We start from the raw sequence: 26,893 nt of genomic DNA, 5'->3' as shown, positions 1-26,893 counted from the left end.
ATCCTTTCAGAGGCTAATCTGTGCCAGATCAAAGGGGAACGGCTTTTAAGGCAATCTCCACAGAGCTGAGGTGATTATTAATTCATTGGAAGGTCTCCTCTGAAGTGCCCATTTATTTTTTGTATGCTAATGCATTTAAAGCCGGTTGACGGTTTAAACACAGGCCCTAAATCACACAGTGAAATGTTTGCTGTAAAGGCTGATCTTTTATTTGGGAAAAAATCCTGATACTCACTTCAGCCTTAGAAATCACCAGTTAGAGATTTATGTGCTGATGAGCTAAAACAGTTCTGAGGAGATCCTTTTAAAAGTGGCCACTCCCAAGTATCCTCGAAATGCCTCAAGAAATAAAATAATCTCATATTCTGAGGGGTTTTCTAGCCTTACACTCTGGATGACAAAGAGTGATCCCAGCAAGCTGTCTGTCCCACAGTAGGTTTGTTCTGTTAGGTACTCAAACCATTCCTGCCTGCCCAAAACCAACTCAACAAAAGTGGTCTTGCAAGCTATGAAATGTACTGCAGTCCCCCCCCAGATTTCCCTGCACATGTCCTTCCCTGTGTTCTACCACACTCAGAGCTGGCCCAGGTCCGTGTGCAATGAAAGACACAGGTCAGCAATGCAAAGAAAGACGCAAACCCAACTTCCTTAGTTTTGCACAAGCCCCCACTGCATCCTTTGCTACTGGCAGCCCAAACCAGCCATCTTTTGAAGGGGTTCCTTGTGCCAGATGATAAACATCTGATCAGGCCACGGCTACTTCACAGGGGAGTGACAGCTCCTCTGCCCAGAGCTCCCAACACACAATCCCACAGGCTGCCCCTGCTCCCTTCCTTTCTCCTCCCGCTCCCTGCTGTACCTCCTGGCCTCTGCCTGACCCCCAAAGCTCATCAGGGCTCACTGTTCTTGGCTGCTGAGTGAATCCTTTTGCTGAACTCTTTCCGTCAATGCTGTCTCCTCCGGCTTTTTCACCTCTCTCCTGTTATCTGCTGCATCCAGCAATTCTAACATATCCCAATCACATGGGACCACTACTTTTGCTCCCATGCCATGTTGGAGAGATGCCCTACAGTGGATGTCCCACCAGGACAGCTCTCTCGCGCTCTCTCTCTGTCCACTCCTTTCCTCCACCTTCTCCTCCCTTGTCAAAGCAGCACTATAGACTCACAATCCCTGCAGCCTGCAAATTCCACTAGACAAAGTCTCTGCCCCCATTACCGTTCTAACTGCTCACATGGTTTCACTGGTTTCCTCAGTCAAACCAAAAACTTCACTCAAGCAGCCAAGGACTCTTCCACCCACCACATCTGCTCCTCTGTCTTTTTTGTAGCAACTTGCGGGAAGATTTCCCGACTCCACGTGCACAGAAATTCCTACTGGTCTCTCTATCCCACACACTACTTCTACTTCCCTGCCTGGCTCCCCCCATCCTTAAATCCTCCTCTGCCTCACTTTACTTGCAGCTACAACTTGGTCTCCCCTCTCCCTGGACCCAGTGACTCCCCTCAGGAACGATCAAATGCCACCTCTGTCTGTGATTTCAAATTCTCCTTCTCTAAGCATTACATCCCCACAAATCCTGCCACGGCTCGTCCCACTCCCTGAGGAGCCTCTAATGAGAGCATGACAATATCCCGCCTGCCAGGATTCATTCCAGCCATCTGCTATCCATCGAGGTACTTTTACTGCACCTCTGGCTGTGCCATCCCAGCATCAGAGACAGCGGGATGGGGGGGTGCTGAGAACTTCAACAAAGGCAAGAGGTAATGATTAGAGACTCTTGATTTGTCACAAGCCATCAGAGGCTGCTCTGACAGGGCTGATTTATATGGCCCATTTCAAATGGAATAGGAACTTGCACTGAGCAATGTGAAAATCCCTGCGAAGGCCGAGCAAGCCATAAACATTTGCAAGGCGCATGCTTGCCTTGGGTTTCTTTTTATCTCTTCAAGAGCCTGTGCCCCATGGTGCCTTTTATTGTCGCTGCACATGGAAGCAAGCCCAAAAGATCACTCTCAGACAGAGTATCCCACAGAAACGAATCCTGTTTCAATCCTCTGTTGTTACAGGAAGTGGGGTGATTTTTCTCTTCTGTTTATTGTTATTTGCTGCATCAATCAATGCTTGGCTGAAGATTGCAAGGGGTCCTTTTTGTTGTTTGTTTGCTTTTAGAAGTGAGGAACAGTTGTGCTGAATTTTACAAATGAAACAACTTAAACTTCTCTCTCCTATGCCTCTGAACTACAGTATGTGGCACCGTCTGTTCACCACTTTAAAAGGAAATAATTGCCTCGTACCTCCTTAGAAATGTCATTTGCACTCTTGCAGTGAGCCTGCAAAACTATCACATCTCAGATTTTCTGTTGATTATCTTGTTCCAAAGGGAGGAAAGGCTGCATCAGAGGGGACAGACTCACCCCTTTTGAATTTGCAGAATTCAAACCCAGGGATACTTACAGCTTGTTCAGGTTTTCCAGGCCTGTGAAGGCTCCATTGGTATCTTCTATTGTGCCTGAGATGTCATTGTGGTCCAGTTCCCTGGGGAAAGGACAAGAGAAAGCCTAGAATCAGCATCTTAGTCCCAGTCTCATTGTCACAAACAAATGGAAGAAAGTTGGAGAATGCCACATGAGACCTTCCCATTTTCTCCTGGTGGTTATCAGAAAATGCAGAGTCCTGCAGCAAAGCATTACTAATCTCTTCTCCTGCACTGACCCATTCTGGGATGGTTCATTCCAAAAATACTCCTGGCTTATTCCTAGCTGAAACCCTCTGAGACAGCAACAGGAGCAGACAGATACTCTTTAACAAGCAGCTTCAGTCCTTTCCTAGTTTTGTGCATCCAAAGAGAAGGAGGAAAATGAAAATAAAGTGTCAAAACTAAACTGAAATAAACAGCTGTCCTTAAATGCTACGCTTTGGCTATCCCAGTGCATACATGTATTTGTCTATAGCTGCATCTTAGCAAGATGATTTGGTGTATTTGCTACAAAGCTGCATTTTTTCTGGCAACGAACTTGAAAACTCAACAAAGGAAAGCACCAGCATCTCTATACCAGCCTAACTCTCTGCATAACCACATTAAAAAAAAAAAAACAAAACAATAAAACAAGTAAGAATTCCTTTTTCAGAGTTAGCTTCTTTTGGCTTTCAAATTGACCATCAATTACAAGAGTCAAAGAGCTCTGAAGAAAAACAAGCACAGAGAACAAACACAGAGATCCACAAAAGCTGTTTAAACAGTCTGTTTAAAAATCCTTCCCTCCTAGCTTTAATTCCAGCTAGCAATGAATACCCAGCAACACAGACAGAAATTCATCATTTCTAACGTTAAGTAAAAAGAAAGAAAAACCAAATAGGCTTTGTTGGTTTTGTTACATCACTCTGATTTAAAACCTGGCAAAATCCAACACCAAAGCAAACTTCACCATCCAGATAACCCCCGAACTCTCAGGTACTCCTTTTGCACCTTTTGAAGATTATTATCAGAACATTTCCAGATAAAAAAATATTAAGACCAAAAAAGAAAAAACAATCCCCCCTGCATTTTGCAACACTTCACACAGTGCAGCTTCTGGGTTCTGCAGCACCAATACACAGTAACTTTCAAGAAGGGAAAAGAAATTTAAAAATGAAAAGAACAGTTTTAGTAAGGGCATGGTTCTCAGCTGAGATGGAGCTGAGGTTTTTGCTCCCAGTGCCTCAGCTGGCTGCAGTCTTTGCTCCTTTCTCGGCTTTGGTGTAAAAACTAAAGACATTAAGGGAGATGGCCAAAAGCCACAGTTCCTGCTTCTCAGCTGGCTTCAGCCTGAGACCTGAATCTCCTGTCCCTAGGGAACTCCGGCCTTAGCCAGCAGCACTGTGGATGTCAGAGTGATCTGTGGGTGGATAAAATCTCAACATCCCCATGGGGTGTGAGCACACATAATGCTGTGGTGGCACAAGGGACAAATCCAGGAGAGATGCTTTGATGTGATGGCATTTCCAGCACTATTCGAGTGGGACAAGAGCAAATACATCCTCCTATAGCTGAGTTTCTACATCTTCCCTATGGTTGCCAAGCCAGTGTCCACTGTTCTGTTTGTTTTGTAAGGGAAAATCCCTTCTCAGACATTTCTCCTCTTCAGTTTCACCACGGGCTACTGGTCTTTGGAGCTGCAAACCCTTTCCCATGGCAGAGACAGACAAGTGGGAACAGCCTGTAGGAGCCCTGACACACACTTTTATTAATTGACTGCCACACATTGTGTTTTCTTGAAAAAGGGAAAGAAAATGGTATTGCTTGTTCATCCAAAGGCAACTCAAAGGTTTAGTGTTAGAAAGAAGGAATAAAAACCTTTTTAACAAATGAGTGAAAATAGAGAGAGGGAGAAAAAAAAAGAGTGGGGTATTTTGGCCCAGCTCTCTTTGTATTCCAACTCCTCTCCCAGCCCCTGTTGCCAATTTCCTATTCTTTCTGGCTGGCTGAGCTTGAATGCTCGCAGCCTTGTTAATCATTGTGCTCTGAGGTCTCCGGGCCTGACCTCTATTTGAATAGCTCCACATTTCAGCAGTTTCACACCCACCAAAGGCTCCCCAACAATAGCCCATAATTAAAGCATGCTCGGCTCTTTTTCACCAGGTGCAGGACCCAATAGGCCTTTCTCTTTATTAAATTAGAGCTCGCTCACACACTCCCTCTCCGCCTCCCCCCTCTGCCCGGGACATAAAAGAGGCTCCACATTCACTGCAGAGCAAAGAGAACTACCAGCTCCCCTTCCCCTCCATTTTTCTTTGGAAACCTTTAGTTCCGGTCTTGACAGCTGCCTCAGAGAGGTCCCTTTCTGAATGCCCAGTGGCTGAAAGGCTTTGGCTTAAGTTTAAAAAAAGCAAACAAAACTCAAACTCACTTTCCAGTCACTCCCTTCACTATGAACTTTCAATAAAGGAAAGAGTAAGATGCAAAAAAGTACTGTAAAGACGGAAGACCTCTCTGTTCCCATTTCCTTTTAATGACTTAGGCCACAATGGGCTTCTGAAGAGGAATAAAAGTATCAAAGTGTGTTTTTTTCTTTTGAAGGAAGAATTAAATCAGTGTTGTGAACCCAACCAGCCTGAGAGTGTGGCTGGTGCTGTAATGTGGACTGTGAGAACTTTGTGATGTGCCAGACGAAGGTGCTGAGCCTGCAGCTCCCAGAGAGAGGAGAGCAGCCAGCAGCCCTGCAGGTACCAACAAGGAGACAGAGACAACACAGCTTCAGGAATGGACAATTAGAGCAGGATTCCCCATCTTCTGATGTTCATAAGACAAGCCCAGATGTACTTCAATCTAACACAGCTCTTGGGTTAACAGTGCACAGTGGGACAATGCTAGAGCTGGGATCCCAGAGGAGGTTCACACTGACCTGTCTAATGTTCTCTGCTAGTCCTACAATCTTAGAAAATGCTATTTGGATTAGCAAGGTCATTTCCAGTGTCACATTTCCAGGTATTATGTTGTGTCAGTTACTTTAAAATAAAAGTTTGTGTTAAATGGCCACAGCCATTGCTGGATGGATCACTCTGCAATTCAATATGAGGGCACGTAAAACTCTTCCTTTGATAGTCTGCATTAAAGATAAAGACTTCTGGTTACTTTCATGGTACCTGCAGCAGCTTCTTATTCCTAAGATTGAATCAAAGACTGGGTGAAGCCTTCATGTGTTGTTACACTTCTGGTATAATAAGATCCCAAGCCCAACCTCTAAATTTCTTTGTTTTGCCACTGTTTTTTACTTAACACCATCTTAGCCCTTAATTTTATATTTAATATTCAATTTAAAAAAAAATAACAAATGTGCTCAATACCACATTTAAGTGGATATTCAAGTTTTCAGTGCTGTACTGAGTGCACAGAGACCCAACAGAAACTAACATTTTCTAAGAATTTCAGTTAAAGTCAACATGATAGCAAGAGAAATTCTGCTATTAGCTGCATGAATGAGACCTCAGGGATTTTTGGTCATCTGGGCTAGATTCAGGATCCTGTCCTATGTTCCCATAATTTCACTCCAGAGCTCTCTACTCTGAAAACACTCTACAACGCTGAGCTGTCTGACTGCAATTCTCCTAAACGCTCTTAAACAAAAAAATACAAGTTCACTGAAGTTGAATAACGCAGCAAACACAGAAGACAACGCAGCAGTGTGTAGGGGAGTTTGACACTGAGGACACGGGCACCCAAAGCACCTGCAAAGCAGAACACAACTGTGGAGGGAAGATGGGTGTTAGCTGGCAAAAGCTGGGAGCAACTTACAGGACACGGAGGTTTTTGAGTCCCTTGAAAGCACCTTCTGCAATGTGGTTGATGGAATTGTGGCTCAGCCGCAGCACGTGCAGTCCCCCGAGGTCTGCCAAGCTTCCCTCATCCAGCCTGGTCAGGTTGTTGTAGGAGAGTATTCTGAGGAAAAAAACCACAACAGCCCTTGTCAATCCATCTGGTATTTTCCAAACTCCTCTGTGCCAACCAGTGCCTGCCTCCCACAACCAGCTTGTAGGAGGTGATGTACTGGGTGGATACATAACAGCTGGATTAGGAAATAAGACTGCAGCCTGTAAATATCCTACAAGATACCTGTGGGGAAGCCTAGATGACTTACGGGAGCAAGAGACAGTTGGTACCCAGCCATGGGAAAGTTTTCTTGTGTAGGCTACAGAGAGAGGCTCCCCTGGATGTGACTGAGAGCAACAAGCCAACACGCACACGCACACACACACACACAGAGAGTCAGCTACAGCACGGATGAGCTACTCCTGCTCCTGTATGGCTGGGTGAGAGTCTGGGAGCACCGTCCCCTCAGTCCCCACAGGTACAGGAAACACTCAGATGGTTGTGTTTAATTCTCATCACTCCCATTTGGATTCTCTCCGAGGCCTACAGGAAAAAGCAGTCCCTCCTTCCCTGCGCCCTCAGAGGTGGAAAGAGACGTCAAACACACGCAGTTTGAAGTTCACACGCGCTCTTGGCAGGGTCCAGACTTCTGTACTCAGGATGTGTCTTATCATTCTGCACTGGTGCCCAGCGAGCCCCAGGCGTCTGGGTGTGGGTGCCTCCACCCCAGCCCAGATCCAAGAGCATTTCACCACCAGGCAATTGAAAGCTTCCTTTCATGCACAGGAAGGAGGGATCTGCTGTAAACCAGCCACCTTCCCTCCTGCTCCCCTTTGTCAAGGAGCACACAGTCTGCTTGAAATCCTCTCCACTTACAAGATGCTCATGCTGGAGGGTTGGTGGTTTTTTCCTAGTTTTCCAGCTATCTCTTCCCCTTTGCCCGTATTACCTCTGGTTTGGGAGATTTTTTTTTAAGCACTACTCCTGTCGCAGTTTGGAAGCTGGTAGGAAGAAAGCTGCTTTTCTCTCCCAGCAAGGTGCAGATGAGGCTTTGGAGATGTGACATCAAGGGCAGGCCATGGGAAGCTACAAGCCACTGCAGTCACCTCTCACACTATGCAACCACCTTCTGTGCAGCAGTAAAGCCACGGTATTGCTGCTGTGGAAGGCCAGCTTGGATTGCAAATGAGGGACCTCTCAGGATAGAAGCAGGCATTGGATTTTTGGAAATACTTTAGAGACCTGGGACCACATGTCACTTCAAAGAATATGATGGTTTGGGCTGCTCAACCTTTCAAAGAGTGGAGTTATGCAGCTTTGAACAAGCACTGAAATCCTTCACTGTACAGACAACAAGAAAAAAAACCTCACTGAGTTCCAAACCTCCAAATTCCTCTTCTAGTACTGCCTGTTAATGAGTTTGCTTAAAAATGTGTCTAGAGCTTGCATGAAACTCACTGCAAAGCCAAAACCTAAGTCAAAACAGACACATACTCTAAAGCCCTGAGAGTGTCATTTACTTGGCAAAAGTGCAGTCTATCTTTTAGCTGCTGTGTGAGTGGGCAGAGGGCAAGCTCTGAAAAAGTTCAGCAAAGATTAATGAGTTTGAAGGTATGGGACAACATACTTTCATTCCTAAAGAAGTTGTAGTGTTAGTTATGAAGAACTGGCATCTGGTCAAAATTATGTCCTCACCTGCGATTAAAGAATTTGGCTGTAAAAAAATAAAAATAGTGTTCAAAAGCAATCCTAAACCTGGCTGAGAAAATAAATAGTTCCTTTTGATTCTACACAGAAGAGCTCTGCCACAACTGGTGAAGGCACGCTCTCTCTGGCAATTGTGCTGTCACCTCAAGATGGACAGGCACAGCAGTACTTAGAGACTCTCCTAATGATGCAATCACGTGGAAGGTTTCAGGAGCTATCGCACCTGGCAGTGGCTTCTTCAACATTCCAGGGTTTTGCTTCCTGCCATGGGACAGGCCAATTTGCAAAACAGCAGGTTTCCCTCTTCAGCAGTGTCCTGCTGTGCAGCAGTGTCCTGCTGCCAGCCAGTTCTGGACTAGGTACATCTGACAACACTTCATTCCCATTGACCAAACTACGGGTAAAAAGTGAAAGGAAAGACCCAGCAGCCAAGTCATCATTTACCTCTGGTGAAATCCTATGCTCCCACTGTGGGTTTTTCCATGATGCTGGTGTTCTAGCACCTGACTGGTGAGTACAATCAGCCCTTTCTCATGCTCATAACAAGGCAAGAGCTTTCTTTCCTTGTTAGCTTTCACATCAGACCACAGCCTTGGGGTCACATTTTGTCCTAGCAACTGAATGAGAGACAACTTCTTCTTCAGACGACCAACTCCTTCCTTAGAATTGAAATTCATTCCCTGTACAACCACACACAGTGTTTTCTGGTAACTGAAACCCAGGAGATTTAGCAATAGTGGAGACAAGCAAGGATCTTTCAATCAGGAACAAAATGTTCACATTTAATGAAGTGTACGAGTCAGTCCGGATGTATCCATGGCTTCCTTTCCTCACCCTTCAATTCCAGAGCAGACCTCTCCTGCAAATACTCTACAAATACTCCAGCTGTGGGAGTTTCAGTGAGGAGATCTGATGGCTCCCTGCAGCAGCCTTGCCCTTAAGGCAACACCTGCAAGAGCTTGTAATATTTTGCAGGGATGTGTGCTAACACCCACATAATCGCCTTTCACATCTCAGTCACTGTCATCTCTGGCCTCACACTCCAGCACAATCCTGTTTGTCAGGCCGAGCACACCCCAGTGGCTCCCACCACCTCACATTTCCAAATCTACCCCATCCTGCACCAGCACAAGGGAGTCCTGCACTGGGTTTCTGCAGTTAGTGCAGAGGATGGCCCCTAAGCCAGGAGAGCTCACCATTAGCATTGCTGGTTGGATGAGATCCCAACCCATAACTGACAAAAAAAGGACTCAGCATGGCATGCAACCTCCAGTCTAAATCTTGGGGGTTTGCAGGACAGTGTCAGGCAGAAAAGACAAGTATAGCTTTCCCTAAAAGAGTTCTGACATTAGCCCTGGGCCAAGCAAAGGAGCCCTTTAGGCATGGGCAGTTTCACAGCAACTTGAAAAATTAGGTAATTAAACAGTCACAAATATATTTAACTAAAACAAAAAATAAAGTATTTCCTTGCACCCCCCAAAATAACCCACATCCGAATGAATAATTTGGGTTAAACAGCTGATCACAGGGTTAATATGTTAATTCTAAACTTAAAGGAATTACATGTGTCGTGTCCACCTATCTCTGAATCCACAGCCCAGAAGTCTAGGGGCTCACAGCTGGGTGGGCAGACACCAACCTCTAATATGAGTCCAGAGTGAGGCCTCTGGCAGCAGGAAGCTGCTTTACCGTGCTCTTTGCGGTGGACAGGAGAATCCCTAACAATGTTTAACATTTCTGAGCACCAAGCAGAATGAATTACAGTCCCACTAACCACATGTGTCAAGCTCTCCAGAGAAAAAAGTGAATCTTTCCACAGTCCCACCGAGGGGATGACAGCTACTTCTGTAAATACTGCAAGTCCATGTGTGCCTCTTCAAAAAGGCATTAAGCAGTGCCACAAGCCCAAAAGACACCCTTGTGGGGCTGTCCTCAGCAGCAAGGCTTTCTTTCATTTATCAAACATGCTGTATTCACAGCTGGAAACCTCAGGAGAGCAAAGCCAATGTATTTACTTTTCAACAACTGAACCCTACAGGAAGGGGTAAAGTGTAAACAGGAGAACTGCCTTTAAAGGGCCAAATCTCTGCTGGTTAAAAACACGATTGTTCTTTGTAAATACACAGGATAAAGCAAAGCTTCCTCCAGGCTGTACAGTCATTATATGGCAAGTTACATGTCTTGTAACTCTCTAGCTAAAAGCATTGGCAAGCCACAGCTCACAAACTCTCCAGGTCTTTTGGCACTGTGTACTTTTAGTGGGTTCTAGTCTTTGTTTCTTGTGTAAACATATTTTAATCAGGTGCTCTGAAGGTCATAACATCATAAATAACAAGGGCATCACTTAGGAGAGGCTGCAGCTCCTGCATTTCTACAGGTTGATACAGTGGGAGCTGTAAGCCTTGTGATTGGGAAAATTCCTTACTCCCCTTTCATGCCAAGATTACACAACACAACAGAAACCAACTTACAGCTCATGCAGCTTCTGGCAGAAGCTCCAGCCATCGGGGTTGATGCGGGATATGGAGTTGTTACTGAGGTGAAGCTGGTGCAGAGAGGAGAGGCCATAGAGAGAACCACTGTTTACTTCTGTCAGGCTGTTATACTCCAGGTGGCTGTGGAGAAAAATCAGAAGGAATTGACAGATAAGCAGCACTGGCCAAACGCTGGAGAACTTCTGCCAAGAACTGGAATTTTAGCCATTCCTACACTGCTTTCTACACACCTATGTGGATACATGCATGTGTGGGCATTTCTCGTCAAATGAAAGATAGAAGGAAATTCAAGGACAACGCAAAGGAAATGCCCAGAAGGAGCTGTGACTGCAGACATAAGCTCCACTGCAAGTAAACTGGGTTCAAAGCATCCCAATCAAGTTTATATTTGCAGAGTGCCAGTTGTGTGACAGCAGCATCCAGAAACATGCTGCCTTGTGACCTTGCAAACACACCTGAAAGCCAAGCATGTTGGAAGCTTCAGGCATTTCTCTGCAATGACTAATCAACTTGTTCCCCGGTATGGAAAGAAAGCATCACCAGGATAGGGTAGTTTGGTTTCTAGGTATGCCATGAGGTGGAATAATCATGTCTGCAACACAAGAGTTCCCACGTGTCAGCGAAAACAAATGTGCAGAAACCAGACAAGCTTTTATTCAAAGACCAATTGAGATCGTACAGAATGTTCAAACTGTCAAACTTTCGAAGGAAAACTCACAAGCAACAGGATTTTTTTGACTGAACACCTGGTAAAGCAATGAGCTTTATTAATAAACTGTGGGTCAACTAAACAGAAACTGCTGCAGCATGGCAAAGCTCTGGGCATGCAGGACATAGGAGGAAGCATGAGGACTGGCACAGGTGCTCACAGGTCTCTGGGGAGTCCTTGCTAAAATGCGGAGAAGGACATGAAAGCAGGTAAATTCCTGTCTGTTTAAGGGAAAAGAACCCCTCTCTCAAACTTACAGAACTTGCATCTTGGCTAGACCCCAGAAAGCTCCATCAGTCAATTTGCTTATGTTGTTGCGCTGGAGCTTCAGGACTTCCAAGCTGTCCAGTCCCTGGAACGTCAGGCCTTCAATCAGGCGGATGCGATTCCGGTTCAGCTCCCTAAAATCACCAAGGCCATACAAGTTTATTAAACCCCAGTCCTTTCTCACGAAGTCATCTGTGCAGCACACAATGGGGACAGCAATGCCAACAACTCCTCTGTCAACCGTTCCCGGGAGACAGCAGAAACGCACCGGAAACTTTCAATCCCAGATCTATCCAGAGAAGTCAGCTGGGTGTGATTGCTTAAATAAACTCACCCTGGGATAGACTTCCACTATAGAGGAATAACAGACTGCAGCAATTCCTCTTCATCCCTCTTTTCTCTGCATTTCTTTTAAGCCATTGATCCTTTTCATCGATTTTCACATTTCATCTTGTCTCAAGCGCAGACACCATTTGAACCAGTACAGCCAAACATCAGCATTATTCCTCTTACAACCCATTGTTCTTACAGGACTCGTAATTGCCCAGTAAAAATGTGCTCTGAAAAATGCAGGTGAGGTGCCCCAAGAGCTGTGGGCTCAAGAGGAAACTTTATGGCCAAGTTTGAAAGGAAAGCTTTCAGTTTCCCTGACAAATTTCCCTTTTTTTTTTCTACTATAAGAAACTAATAAAGAGTGAAACAAGTTGTTTCCAATAACAAGGCAATGTTAGTATTTCGTGTATAGAGATCTGCAACTTGGTTCATTAAATTTCTTTTTCTTTTCCCTGGGTGGGGAAGAATTCCTAAATTTTGGGACTACCTTTTTTTTCCTGAATAGCAATATGAACACAATCACAGCACACTTTACCAGTCTATATCAAACAGTCTTACAGATTGCTTGACTCAGACATACCAGGTGAAAAGCCAGTTACATAAAGTCAGTGGAAAACCTCAACCCAATGCACTAAAGCTGAAATGAGAGCTTTTACAATGGATACTTTCCCACACATACAAGACTAATCTAAGGGTAGTTCCCCAGTCACTGTCTGTGTTGAGAAAAATCGTGTAAGTTACAACATCAGAACTTGTTTTGGAAAAGATGAGGAAGCCATAGAAACTTTTAGCTTACTTTTCAACTGTCTAAAAAAAACAATGTTCAACTTGCACTCAAGTTGAGTGTAATTAAAGTCAACTAAGCAATTAAGATTTTGCAGACTTAAAGTCCCTTGTCGTACCGCACTTCCTGGGCTATTAGTGAAATAGGTTTTGCCAGAAAAAGTACACAAATTCTACAACACATCAATCTGTATAACTTGCAATTCATTCATGTTTATCCACAGGGTTAAACAACCAGCTGTGAGGCTGTCATTAAGAGTACCAATTACTCCAACTTTCAGTGCAAACTGTGTTCCTAAACAGAGTGAATTGTTTCTATTACAGTTTTGCACATAATGCAGTCGAACAGAGGGGATTACAAGCTCTCACTCAACGGACAGTAACTTCCAAAGGAGAGACAACAGACTTTTAAGGTGCATCTGCTGTTATGTCACCCTGTTCAACCCCAAACTTGCTGTAAATTCTGCATGCATGCCAGCACAAATGCACATACATTCCTTGGGCACACCACGGCTTAAGGATCTTTCCCTGCCATTTAGAGGTGTGAGTTCCAACAGCTTGTGTGGATTTTATGTTAACAGACAGAGGCTGACCTTTTGCCTATCAAATTTGATGGAAAGATTGCAACAAGCCTCAGGCTGGGCACATTTCTCCAACAGCAGCAGAAGGGAAAAGCTAAACAATTAGTGCTACTTTTTTACACACAGAGCACGTTTATAGCTGCAGATGTCTGTGTGTCCCCACGCAAACAGGACAACGACGTGTGTGTTAACTCACCTCGAGTGCTATTTTCTCTGCCCAAATATCACTGCACAGTTTAACAGCCTTTCCTGATTGCATTTTTATTGCCACATAAAGATACCTGTGTGGTCTTGAAAAACTAACATGGTATCTGAGCTCTGTCACTCGCAATAGAAACATCTTCCAAACCTCTCTCGCACCACAGACATCAGCAGCTTGCAAGGGAATGGATTTGTCTTGCTCTGCCAAGTGCACAAGATGCTGATGTCTGCTGCAGCATCCCTCCCTTCCCAGTTGATCCAAAAAGTGGCCTGAAAAGCCAAGAGTTACAAGACAAAAAGGACTTTCTCCCAACATATTTTACTAGGTGCTGGCAGGGGACTGCTGCATAGTGTATTCTACATTTTACAATAGTAGATGAGGAAGGGTGACATTTGGTGTGTATATCCTCAGGGACATTTTGTCTCCATAAAGTGAGGCTGAGCTTAATTAAAGTGGACATTTCTACTCACAGTTGTATTAGCCTGGGTAGCCTGAACGCCTTGACAGGAAGCTGAGTGATCCTGTTTTTACTCAGACGAAGTGTTAGCAGGGACCGTGACAGACTATCAAAAGCACCAGGCTCCAGGGTGCTGATTCTGTTGCTCCCCAGGTAGCTGCAATAAATCACAGCAGAAAAATGAACAGTTCTGTCAGAAATCTCCTTTTATCAGCATTTAGTTGGTCTCGAGACAGGCTGGTGAAATTACAGCGATGGCTTCAAACCAGTTGGATTTCTGGGTGCACAAAGAGCACAGAGCCTGTGATGAATGTGGAGAATCCCTGGGCGCTTTCCAAGAGCTCCTTGATACCCTCCTACTTTAGAGCAAGGCAGTCAGGAGTGGAAGCCAAAAACTGGAGAATATTCCAGTGTAGGATGATTCTATTCATTCCCTATTTTCCCCTCAGTATGTGTCCCAGGGCTCTTTCTTACTTGGATCCCAATCTTAGCCAGAGAGGCTGTTTTTACAGGACAACAGGCAAACAAAAGCCACAACACCACTCTCTGATACCCTCTTACAACCAGCACCAGAAACTTTTAACGTAAACTTTAATGCAGGCAGGTTATTTGCCTGCAGTGCTTCAAAGGTACCAAAATACAGATTATTTTATGTTTCTCTGAATAGTCAAACATCTCTATAGGGAGGGTGTTACTCCACTTAATTCCCAGCTTTCTTCTAATAACTAACAAGACATTTCTGTTCTTTTAGTAGCCACTTTAATGACAAAATAGTTGTTCTCCCTCCACCCTTCCAGATGCACATGGGTTGATCTGGGAAACAGCATACAGACTTCCCACAGGGGAAGAGACATGAACAGTTCTGCTGGCTTGTAGGTGGTTTGCAGATGTAAAGACATCCACATTTGAAGGATGCAGGATACCTTTTCTCTGCAACACTGTAATAATCTGCATTCTTTAGAGATACATCAGAAGTCAAAAAGACAGCATTGAAAAAATAACATGGCAGTAGGGACAGTGTGCTGACTTTTAATTCTCCTTTGCACTTAAAATCCTGACAAATAATCCCATACTTCTTATATTCATTACTTCTTTTTTTTAAAGGTTTGAGGCCCTTTCCTCTGCTGGGGTAACTCAACAAAAGCTGTTCCCAACAAGAAAAACTCACAGCTCCTTTATGTGAAGTCCCTGTGGAAAGCAGCCGTTTCGGATTTCCGTGATGTCATTGAAACTCAGGTCCAACGTTTCCAGGGTAACGTAGGGCTGCAGTTGACTTGGTTCAATGCTGCGGATCCTGTTGTGATGCCTGAAAAAGTCAGGAGGAGAAACAGAAACTATTTAGTGCTCTTAGAAAAACAGAAAGAACACTCGAGGCTGCTGCAGGTCCCCAGGCTGGCCCTGAGTTCGTACACTCAGTTATGGTGCTTCTTCAACAGCTGCTGGAGGAGAAACCCATCCCAGAGAGACATTCCCTAATCCCCACGTTGCTCCTCTGGCCAGAGACCAGCTCACAGGTATCTGAAGGCTTTAGAACACTTTTTCTGCTATGGCATAACACTTTTCCCCTTTGCAGAACTATTGACTCCACTCATCAGTTCTTCTTCCAGTCATCTGGGCTCATTCTTCTACAGGCCTACACTTCCAAAATGGATTTGTTACACGTAAGGACTACATGGCTGAATTTTAATCCCGCAGGCGAGGAATGCTGCCAATGTTATTCACAGAGGATGGGACTTACAGAGAAGGAAGCAGAGAAGTAAATACAATCTCAACAAAAGTTGCAAAACATTGTAATGTAAAACATCCTTAATTCCTAAGGATTCTTCTGAAAATTCCCAGTTTTGCACTATGTTATAATGATTTGTAACAGACAGAAATACTGTAACAGGATTTGCAAACATTCTTGCAAGCATTTCCTCATCTTTTGCTACTTTTGTCCCACTGTACCATCAGGACAACTCTGCAGTGTCACGCGTGCCCAAGCACTGACCACAGGATCAAACCCTGCACTGATCACCTGTGATTGCTGCAGTACAGCCTAAAGAATTTGATCTAAGATTTTTCTTTGGAGAAGGTACAAGTTGTGTCTCCACAGCCACCAAACAGTTAAATACCTTTAAACCTCATCTGTGCTCAACAAGGTCTAACAAAAAATCCCCTTTCCTCTGACTCCTTCCTGGCCTGAATCAGCAGAGGGAACAGTAATCAATTAAAAAAAATACACTGTGCATTAGTCACAAGAAGTAGAGCACACGCCTGATGTGAATTTAGACCAGTCACTGCTATTACTGGCAAGGCTGTGAGTGAGACTCTCCAAACAGAGACGCTCACCTGACACTTGGGAACTTGCTGAATAATAAGAGATAGCAGAGAGAGTTCAGACAAGTCCCAAGCCTTAATCCATCCAGCTACCTACTGGGTAACCAGAGGAGGAGACAGCAGCCAGTGAAAGAACTCCTGAATGCAAGTCCCAGTTCTCCTGACACTCTCTCCAGCTCTTTGAAACAGAAAACTGAAGGATGACCAACTACAGCCTTCCAGGCACTGAAGCTGACAGCTGTCTAGGAGCCTGTCTTCTCCAGCCTCACCCCAACTTCAGGCTCTCCCAGAGGTTCAGACAAGCCCCTTTCAAAGCAAACCTCCCTCCTTCAACAGAAAATGCCAACAGCACGTGGCAAAGGACCCGCTCCCCACACCACGATCTGCTCCTTTACCCTCTCTGTTATTAAAACCAGATTGTTTCACCACCACATTTGCTGGTGTCTGCAACAGGAAGAGGATAAAATCTGCAACCCCAGAACAATTTGCTTTTTGGAGACTCACCCTTTAAACAGCCAGCACATGACCCTCCCTCCGCACTGAGGAAACAGGCACAGAAATGCTGCTTTGATTGAAGAGTTTTAATGATACTTAATTCAGTGCAGGCTCACAACACATTAAGGACAAATCTTACATCACTATAGCAGTATGCTGCTAAATGACACAAAGTGTCAAGAAAAATCAAAGGAAAGCCATAATTTATGTCTCCAAACCTGGTTATTCCACGGGTTACAGGCACACAGGTCTCTACAACTACAAACTGTATAAAAGACAATGACATGGCTGCTATCCAAATGACCAATATGCACTTACAGCTAGAAATAAAGAGTGAATTTTCACATTCATGCACCTAGGAGAAAGAAGGTCTGGTGAATTTATACTATACAGAGACTAAAATACAAGAAAAATCACTATAGCCAGAATTTTGTCATCTCCATTAACTAAACACATGGAGGCAAAGGGAACTTTTTCCCCCCAAGGACTAGCTGTTTTTTTGGTTTTTTTTTTCAATTAACTCAATTAATAGAATCGGCAAGTTCAAAAATTTCAGTTTTCTTTTCCTCCTCAAAAGAAGAGAGTCCATTAAATGTGTGTGTGCCTGATTCAGGAAAGCACCTCAACGCAGACATAACTGAAAGCAAACCCTGAGCTCTCCTGAAGCAGGGGCTGTGAGTTCAGCTCTGATCTCATCTAGGCTGTGATGGCTGAGATGAATCTGGCTGTAAATTAACAGGAAATGAAGGCTTGTACAAACGAACTTGGAGAATCTATAAATCACCTGACAATCTCTGCACAGGGCAGTTAAGTCTGCAAGGGACTGAGAGCACAGAGTGAATTTGGACATGAAGTGCTCTTCAGAAGCCAATGTTATTTTTTTGGAGTATTAATATTTCTGTGCTTCGGTTGCTCAACATATATCCAATCTGCCCGCCTGCCAGATCTCCCAGCCCATCCCAGAAGACAGACTTCAAGAAAGGAAGAAAAGGACAGGAAAGAAATTTTGTTTGAGCCATGTTAGCAGTTTCCAGGTGACTTCTGTCTGTTTGCCTCTTGCTTTCATGTGCTGTAGCTGGCAGATGAGATGGATGCGCTATTTTACACAGGAAAAAAACAGGCTCCTTTCTCTCCCTCTCCCTGTCTCCTTCAAACATGGGCTGACTCCAAATGTAACTCTCAGCTCCAAACACCATTTCGGGCCAGTCCCAGTCCCAGCTGGGGAATGTCAGACAGTTCGCTGCAAAGCACTGCACCCTCTCAAAGCACTGCACTTCAAACAAAGCCAGCCCGGCTGACTTTTCCTATACACAGCATGTGATATGAAGGCAACATTGCCCAAACCTTTTACTAGCTTGATTACAATTTATTTTTCATTCTTTTGGTAAGAGCCCAAATGTGATTTAACCCTTCCTGTTATTACTTGGATCCCTTCAGCTCTCCCGCCTTTGTTCCCCAGCTCATCACAAGGGTGTTTTACAGAAAAAAAAAGACCAGTGATGTTAAGACTTTGCCTCTTCTCTTTATCACTGACTGGAAAAGGGCTGGATTTTTCCCAACTAACTCCTTAGTTTACACTTGGTTGGCTTCAAAGGTGACAGATCAGATTTTAGTACCAACTGCCGAAACCAGGCAGTAAAGCACAAATAATTGCACAACCAATTTGCCTCCAGGTGTCTTTTCCTCTCCTCACTCCTTAGGTATCACAGTCTGGAAACAGCTTTCCCTGCCTCACTTCAGCCAGTGTTACCTCAAGAGTATACGATGACAGGGCTTCAATGTGAGATTGTGCAACTAGAGCCTGGAGCAGCAGCCAAGTCTCTTAGTTTCTATTCCCAGCTCTGGCACCAACTCATCTGCCTTGGGCAAGTTCCTTAACCCTTCTCTACCTCTGGTTTACCAATGTGTGTAGAAAAGGACTACCCTGCTAGGATAGTGCAGAACTGCCTTTGCTGAGGACTAAAAATCTGGAGTCAAAGCAGCTCAAGTGAAAAAGAAATCATAAGAACTAAGGAGCCCATTTGGGTTTGTTTATGAATATGGGAGGATCTGGGAAAAACAGTTGAACTTCCCAGTTCATACCCAACGTCATTCCCACAGACACCTCATCTGCAGCTAACACAGGCCTTGAACTGTAACATCTCTGTGCCAAGCTAAGGTAACTCAGAGTCAGCAATGGATTACTTTCAAACTCCGAGGTCTGCACATATGGCACTTGTTCAGGAACTGCTTCACCTTCAGATCAGCCCCAGCTGCAGAGGGAGAGAGGGATGCTGGGGGGAGTCAGCCTCCAGCCCCTCAGCTTAACCTGCCTGCACCCAGGCTCAATACCCCGAGGGAGTGCAGCCTCTTAGCCCCTGCACTTTGCACTGCTCCTGAAGAGATTCCTCAGGATTACAGGAGTTCTGGATTAACCTCAGCCAGCTCTCTGCTGAACCAAGCCCAAAAGGACATCAGGAAGCAAACGCGCACTTTCTGCTCCTCCGGGCTGAGAAAAACAAGCAGAATGTTCCAGGGAAGCCAAAGCGTGTTTGGGTTTGCTCTGAGTCGGGAGGGAGCCGAAGGGGGTGGCAGGAAAATAACAGGTGGCGCAAAGTCAAAGGCTTGCAGCACTTCCAGGAATCTCAGCTTGTATTTTAGAGGTAAAGTTACACTTTAATCCCAGTGGGTTTCCTCATTCGAAGCGTCTTTGTGAATATTTATTTGATAAACAGGCTGTGAAACATTTTCCACTAGATCTAATAGGAGAAGAATTCACCTTCGTCTTTGCAGCGAGCCCGTCCTATGGAGAACACTAATCAGTTTAATTTAGACCGTGGCTTCAAACTCCTTGTGTGAAATCGATGCAGAGAGCAGTGCAAACACACTCCTTTGTTGTTTGAGCCACGTTCACCCCCCCCAGCAGCTGCCCATTCGAAAGCTGACAGCGGAAAATCAAAGCAAGCAGACCCTCAGATGGGAATGTACGAGGGGCTTTGCTTGGACTGATTTAAATACAAAACCTCCTGGTTTAGACAAAGCTTGAATTAAGGCTGCCTAAGCTGCTGGGAGTCTGCAGTGCAAATGTTCGGTGTGAAGCGAGGCTAAAGGCAGGGAGAAGTCACATGCTTGGCCTTCATGTAGTGTCAGCTTACAGATCTGGCTGGGCTCACCAGAAAAAAGGGAAAGCTGTAATACAGCAAACCTATTAAACCAGCACCTGTTACAGGCATCAAAAATAAAACCGAGCTTCAAACGAGAGGCTCCGCACCTCGGGGAGGGTTCTATTAATATGGCAGCACATTTTCAAAATTAGCAAAAGAGGGAGATCACAAGGCTAGAAAGAGAGAACTTTTAAAAGTTCAGGGTTTGGTTAATATTTCCATACTGGGAAAGTATTGAAGAAACTAAATGCTGGAGCCAGAAAGAGTAACAGGGTTTGCTACTGAAGGACAGGCAAGGTTTGGCTTCAGAGACTGGCCACGCAAAGAGAGGGAGATCAAAGGCATTGTAACAGGAGAGGGATCACATACAGTGTGACTAAACGATGCCTGGAACTACCTGCCTTCCTTCTCCTCAACTCTGAGAAGATGGAGATCCAGTACTGATCCTCCTAGAAGCACTGAAGAATATTGAAGACATGTGCTCCTAAACTTTCACCTGAGATGATCTGCCATCTGATTTTAGCCCATCACTTGCTACACAAAATAACAAATAAAATCGTGGTTTCAGAGTAGAGTGCAATGCCTAAGCAATTTTCCTGTCAAGCAAGAAGGGTAGCTGATAATCTGGAAGATGAATTTGTGTTTACAACAGCAACAACACAAATGTTTCCGCTTTTCCTGGTCACCTTATTACAGTCAATAACTGAAGATCTCCTAAGTGGTTTTTATTAATGTATGGAAAGAAGGAAAGAGAAGAACATCATCAGGACCTGAACATCAGCTTTGGCTCAAAGTTCAAACATTTTATCAATGCAGAGCTTCTTATGTGATTTTAACATCTACTCATAGATATTTTTTTTTACTTCCAAAGACTTCTATTTCAGAAAGATTTTTCTTCTTTACTGTAACTTGTGAAATATCTACCTTGCAGTGCTGAAGCTCTGCCTGCAGTAGAAGGTGAAGTAAACACATGCAGGTGACATGCTGGAAGTCTGTGGCACATCATCCTCTATTTCTTCACAAGAGACCATCCCAGAAAATCTGAACTTTCCAAAGTGCATGAGCCCTCACACTTCCCAACTGCTCCGGAAAGCCCCACTGACACTGTCTAACACTCTGCACTGTCACATCAGCCTCTCCACAATAATCCACGAGGCACAAGATTCTGGACCATTACAAGAATTTGTATTTTTATCCAACACAACATGTGCTGTATTTCTTATGGGAACAGCACCACTGTCCTTTCAGGGTAAGGCTGCATGGGTTATTGTCTGGGCAGGAAGCAAGGATGTATGGCAGCAGCCCCCACTTTTCTCAGATGCTCTGAATCACTCCTTCCCTGAGGAATCCTGGCGGATTCCCAGGCTGTGGCAGATACAGCTCTGTTTGTTCAGGTGCTGGCTGCACGCACAACGAGAGCAGAGCAGTGGCAGGCCAGGCAGCCACTGCATTTTAGGGTCAGCCACAAAAAAAAAAAAAAAAAAAAACAAACCCAAACCACAAAAAAATCCCCACTTGTACAATTTTTTACAGATATCCAAACTTTCCCTTAAAGGTTTACATGCTCTGCCCGAGACCGTATGCCGGGATCTTCCCTCTCCTTAGTATTCCTTCAAAAAAAGGCCCTTCCAAGACACAGTGAACAAAATCCATAACTGTTTTACAGTTTTCCAATTCACATCATATATAACAGTAACGCAAGAACAAGCTGAGGGAACTACTCCAACTATATCAAACTAGGGCAGACATCTCTTCATCTGCTGTACATCAGCCTCAAAACAAGTATATGTCGGGGGCTTTATTTATCAGGTCACGTTCTCACCCTGTTTTGTGGTTTAGAGGATGGAGAAGCATAAACCCCCATGCAGCTGGGACAAGACAGGGGGTTCAAAAAACAATGTGAGTTTTGTTGGTTTTTTTTGAAGGAGGAGGGGGTGGAAAAAATGCAACCTTTCACAGTGAAGTGACTACATCTCTGTTCCAGGTCATGGATGTTTGGAGGCAGAAAGCAGCCTGGGAGATGAGATTTGCTAATTCACCCCTTTGGGCCCGGGAGCAGTGGCCACCTGCAAAGGGCTGTGCTATGAACTCTCTATTCCCACAAGCAAACTATTACTCACGCAAATAGTTCCACTGCAGTCAACAGGACTATTCATGTGAGACCAGTGTGACCCAAGGGCTCTGTTTTCACTGTCTATTAAAGGCTTCTCTGTGGTCACTCACAGGACCGAGCTCATCTGCCTCTCACATTGACAGATTGCAACCGCTGACCTTGGAGCAGTTCAAGTGTGGCCTCGGAGCATCCCTGAACCCTGGGTACCCAACCATGGGCAGATGTCATCCTCCTGCCAGGCACACTCTCACAGCTCTTTCATAAGGTAGCCACATGGATAAGAGGTGGAGATCAAGCGTACTCTTTAGAGACTTTCATACCAACTGGACATAAGCAAGGGCCTGGATCTGATGATCAGTAAGGGGTGTTGTTGGGTTCAGTATGAACAGCATGAAAGAAAGCCTTTCTCCTAATGTAACCAAACCCACCACATCCACTGAGATACATATTCTCTTTGAATAATTCTGCACTAGCACTGTTTATGTAAAACTATCTGACTCTTATATGACCTTATGCTGTGTGTTAGATCCACTGAAGTAAGCCATGTAGTTTTTAAAACATCTCTCCCTCACTTTGATCTCCATTTACTCTCACTGGATCTTGACTTGCCACCAAACGATGTTGGATATTTTTTGCAATACACAAGTTCCAAAGCCTTCAGAATTTCATTCCATTAGGAGAGCAAAATGTGTGGGACAGGCAGGATTAGAAGTTAGTCATCTTTAAAACAGAAGCTGTCTTATCTCTTCAGCAGATTACACAACCTGCTATGACATCAAAGCAAATTAAGATTCTTGAAGACAAGACAGTCTCTGTTACAGGCACAGTACCCCCATCAGCAGCTGGGTGGTTCTAAGAGGACCAGCTCTCTTCTGGTTACACTGGATGTTTCATCAAGACTGTGCTCTGCAGCAGCTTTTTAAATGATGTATTCACAAAGGGCACAGATCCATTAGACAGGCTGTGCAAAGCATCTTTCATTGTCTGGCACAGCTTCCCTGTAAGGAGCTTCCCTGAACTTTTATGAACTCAATACCAGAGCACAACCTCATGGCCCTGTGTGCAGCTCTACCTCAAACCATCTCATCAGTGATTGTCTTCAAAGCCACTGAGTGCATCCCTCAGTGGATGATGCACCTGTGAGGGTTGGGGCCAGGTATCTTTAGCCCAATCTGAAATGCAGTTTGGCCACTTCTCTGGCACAAGGGAGGGAGAGGAGCTCTAAGCCACTGAGCACATCAGTGCTGGTTTTGAAACAGCCAGTCTGCAAGCACTCATAGATGTGCTAGTCCCTCACCCCCTTCTCCAGCTCTCAGTCCACACCATGGCTCCTGTCACTTCTCACATTCCCTGACCTCAGTCTGGAGCAAGCACTGAGAAGGGCTGCAAAGGAGAGGAGAGGCTCTTCTGAGTGGTGAACTCTGCTAAGGACAAGAATTGTCCTATGGGAATAAAAAGAAGGGGAGTCATATAAGGTAAACAGCAGTTTTCATACAAGAATGCAGGAAACCACATGGCTCTGCACCAGCTGCCTGAATGGGGTCGTGGGCTCAGCAGAGCCTCTTTGAAGGAAGGGCTGCATCAATATTTGAAAGGGGTCATTCACAGTTGCTGGCAGATGACAGTCAGGTCAATGTTTCCATGTTCTGCAGCTTATATCTTCAGTCTGCTACTCTCTTACACTGCCACTGGCTTTCCCTCTTGCACTTTTAACTTAAGGGCTTTCTTCTGCTGCTGATACATGCCAGCCAAACTCAATTTTCTATCACAAATTAAATGCATAAGCCACTCCTTGAAGCCAAGAAAGAGGCCAGCTGCACCCCCACCAGTTTGCTGCTCTGAGGAGTTCCTGCTCTCCACAGCCCCACACTTGCACAGCACTCATGTCAGGGCTGCAGCCCAAGCCCTCCCACTCTTATCAACGGCCTCAAAGGTGAGGCAGGTTTGTGATAAGGAAGAACAGACACTAAAAATCAGATCCAGCCCAGATGTAGAGCAGTAATCCTGTCCCACTCCCAGGCAGAAACAGCAGCCCTCTTTCATTTTCATTGCAAGCGAGTTGTGTGCTTTTAATCAACAAGGATGGCATTTTCATTTGACAACCAAGAAGGTCCAAAAGCACAAGGCATGGAGGCACTTTTATCCTTAAATCCTGATACTGGTTTTAGTTTCTCTTTGTGTAATAAACGATCAAAGAAGATCCACCACAGCCTAGCGAGTGCATGCGTTTTGTGGGTGGTTTTGTTTTGCTTTTGTCTCTCCACAGGAGTGAGGAGGGGAAAATACACAGGCAGAGAAGAAATTGAAGTGCAACCCAAGTGTGATGGCTCTGCCCACAATACTGCAACATTAATCCAAATTGCAACTGCAAGCAGACTTCTTGATAGGCACTGTCTGTGCCTCTGAGCTGTGACGTGACACAGGGGCTTTTCCTACCTTTGACAGGAACACAACAAAACCACATGGATTTAACTACACAGGAGCGCTGATGCTAAGGGAGGTAAATAAAGGACAACACACTTGAATATATCTACTCTCCAGACCATCAGTCTCATTGAACTTGCAGCAGAAGCTGCTAAAAGACTTGCTCCTGGAAGAAGGCAGCAATTGAAGAAACACATTTTTGACTGGCCAGTCAAACTCCTGTTAACACTTGAGAGAGATGCAGATAGGCTGGCGGGTTAGTCTGTTCCAACATGACACACACTTGTGCTCTGTTGAAAGGGCTTATCTGTCCTGTCAGCAAGGTCACCGGAACTGGGATTGCCTCTGGGCAGACTCCACTGAGCTCTGCTCACACTGCTCAGCCTGCAAGAAGGAGCAGCTCCTGTGTGGAAAAGCAATGGTCAAGCTAGCGAAGAAAATAGCTGCTCTTAACAAGTCTAGACACCCTGTTATTAATAAAGCCTGTCAAGTAGGAAGGGTGCTTTAGAAACTCCAGAACCAGGTGCCAAAAGATCCAGGGAACTGAAAATTTGAGCTCTGGAGTAGAACTGCTACTGTGCTAAGCCAGGCTGGTGTAAAACACTCTCTGTTCAAGCTTTCCTGGAGGAGATATTGTAAAGTCAGTGGTAAGCATTCACCACCACTGAGCCAATAAGTTCTTCAAGCTTCTTTAATAAGACCACTTACTTCTTCAGTTCCTCTTATTTTGAAAAAGATGACAGCTCTCTCAATAAAACAATCCAGAGGGTAAAAAAGTTTTCAGTAAGACCACCAAAACTGTTCCTTTTCCAAGGCACCAAGGATTACAGAAAGTCCAATGCCTTGACCTGACTGCACTTCAGCAACTGCTTCCATGCAATGTGTGACCTGCAGTATAATGGACTGGAGATGCTATTTTAAGTCTAAAAATGAGCCATTTATAGATTCTTTTTCTACCCCTCTCCTCAATTCATTTTTCTCTGCTCATATCCCACCACTAACAGTTGTCTTTTCACCCTGTGCTCCTGTTTCACTTTCCAGCTGCCTTTGCTGTTTTCCCCCACGTGCAATTGAACATTAAATGGTTTGACAGGCAGAACATGTACTCACCCAACCACTTATTCCCAATCAATATTCACGTGGAATTCCTGTTAACAAGCAAGAGTTATGCACACACTGTGAAGGGAGGGTGGCCTCTTCAGTGATCACTTCATTAAAGGTATGACAGATCACTCTCTTGTCTACCTTAACCAGCAATCACATTCTCCACGCTGCACACCCCCAGCAGGGCTGGTTTTGCAACAGGAAGATAATAACTTCTGACACGATCTCTATTGTTCACCTCTGCAATTAATTGGGGGATTTGACATGGGTTACAAATAACAGGAAATCCAGCACATAGCCAGCTTTTATTCATGTAAAAATGAGCTTTCTATAGACCTCTTCTGCTAATTTTTTCCAACCTGCACACAGCAGGATCACATTTTAGTGAATACTGTTTACACTAATGCTTTTTACCCTACACTATTTCTAATGGTGCCATGGAAGCCATGATGGAAGTGTTAAGAGTAGTAGAGAGGATAAAGTAAATTGCAAAACTGATGTGGTGCAAAGCCCAGTTTGTAAAATGAGAGCAGTTTGAGCCTTCTTATATGCAAAGGAACTAAACCACACTGCCCATTCTCAAGCCTTCCAGGGTGCTCGAAGGGTAACAAAATGGATGTATTTTGAAAGTGCTTTATGCCACCCTACTTAAAAATAAAATTCACAATTTTACCCCCACCCTATTCTTTCTGTGCATCTATTTGATGCTCTGAGCAAGCACCACTGGTCTAACAATCAAGACAGTCCTCACTGCCAGCTGTCATTCTACCTGGGCAATCTCAATGGGGAAGGAAGCATAAAAACATACTGATAGATTCCTGATTTTGTGCAATTTTAGTTACTTTAGTTAAATTCAATTATAAAACTGAACCTCCCAAGCTTTCATAGAGAAAACTTCTATGTTAACTTGCTTTTCTTGTAGCTTCAGCTTTGCTTTTACTCACCTCTGAGCAAACTAAATATCCATTACTAGCAGTTTTTAGGCAGGAAACTCCAACATGCTAAAGAAACTTTCAACTCAGCAAGTTATTTATATTTGAAATCTGCTCAGTCTGTGAAGACTAACAAAGGAATTGCTTTTGTAGACATGTGCTTTATTTGCCATATGCCATTAAATGAGACAGTCACTCTACCACAGATATTAATAGTAGAGTTTGGCCTATTCTAAGGCTCAAATATGAGGCTATTTTTCATACTGACCTTAACAAAAGATCATGGCTGCAAATGACCCTAACAACTAATCTGGGCTTGATCTGTAGAGGGACAGAACTTGGTAACCATCTTTTTCATTGCACATAATATGTACCTGCCCCTGGAAAACGCATCAGGAGATGCTTTACATTCATGAGTTACATCTGCCCTGAGGTAGATCCTCTTCAGCTCACAGGAAGCAGACCCACCCAAAAGGAATC

The 26,893-nt window shown here is 44.5% G+C and overlaps 1 protein-coding gene and 1 long non-coding RNA gene across 2 annotated transcripts in view; one reads left to right on the top strand and one right to left on the bottom strand.

Annotated features, from left to right (window-relative positions):
• Positions 1 to 26,893, bottom strand: part of LRIG1 (leucine rich repeats and immunoglobulin like domains 1) — a 92,330-nt gene that overhangs the window by 16,963 nt on the left and 48,474 nt on the right. The window contains exons 4-9 of the mRNA XM_064667248.1: positions 15,052 to 15,189; positions 13,897 to 14,040; positions 11,518 to 11,661; positions 10,528 to 10,671; positions 6,275 to 6,418; positions 2,458 to 2,538 (exon numbers count right to left, since the gene is read on the bottom strand). Of these exons, the coding sequence (XP_064523318.1) occupies positions 2,458 to 2,538; positions 6,275 to 6,418; positions 10,528 to 10,671; positions 11,518 to 11,661; positions 13,897 to 14,040; positions 15,052 to 15,189 (795 nt within the window). The remainder of the gene's footprint in view (positions 1 to 2,457; positions 2,539 to 6,274; positions 6,419 to 10,527; positions 10,672 to 11,517; positions 11,662 to 13,896; positions 14,041 to 15,051; positions 15,190 to 26,893) is intronic.
• LOC135420170 (uncharacterized) lies at positions 15,183 to 15,783 on the top strand. Its single transcript, XR_010433406.1, has 2 exons — positions 15,183 to 15,397; positions 15,515 to 15,783. It is a non-coding gene; the product is annotated as an uncharacterized LOC135420170 (long non-coding RNA).

The sequence above is a fragment of the Pseudopipra pipra genome, chromosome 11 (assembly GCF_036250125.1).
Source record: "Pseudopipra pipra isolate bDixPip1 chromosome 11, bDixPip1.hap1, whole genome shotgun sequence".
In the NCBI taxonomy this organism is placed as follows: Eukaryota; Metazoa; Chordata; class Aves; order Passeriformes; family Pipridae; genus Pseudopipra; species Pseudopipra pipra.
The sequence above is the reverse complement of the archived record's forward strand: the minus strand, read 5'-3'. Positions and strand labels throughout refer to the sequence as shown.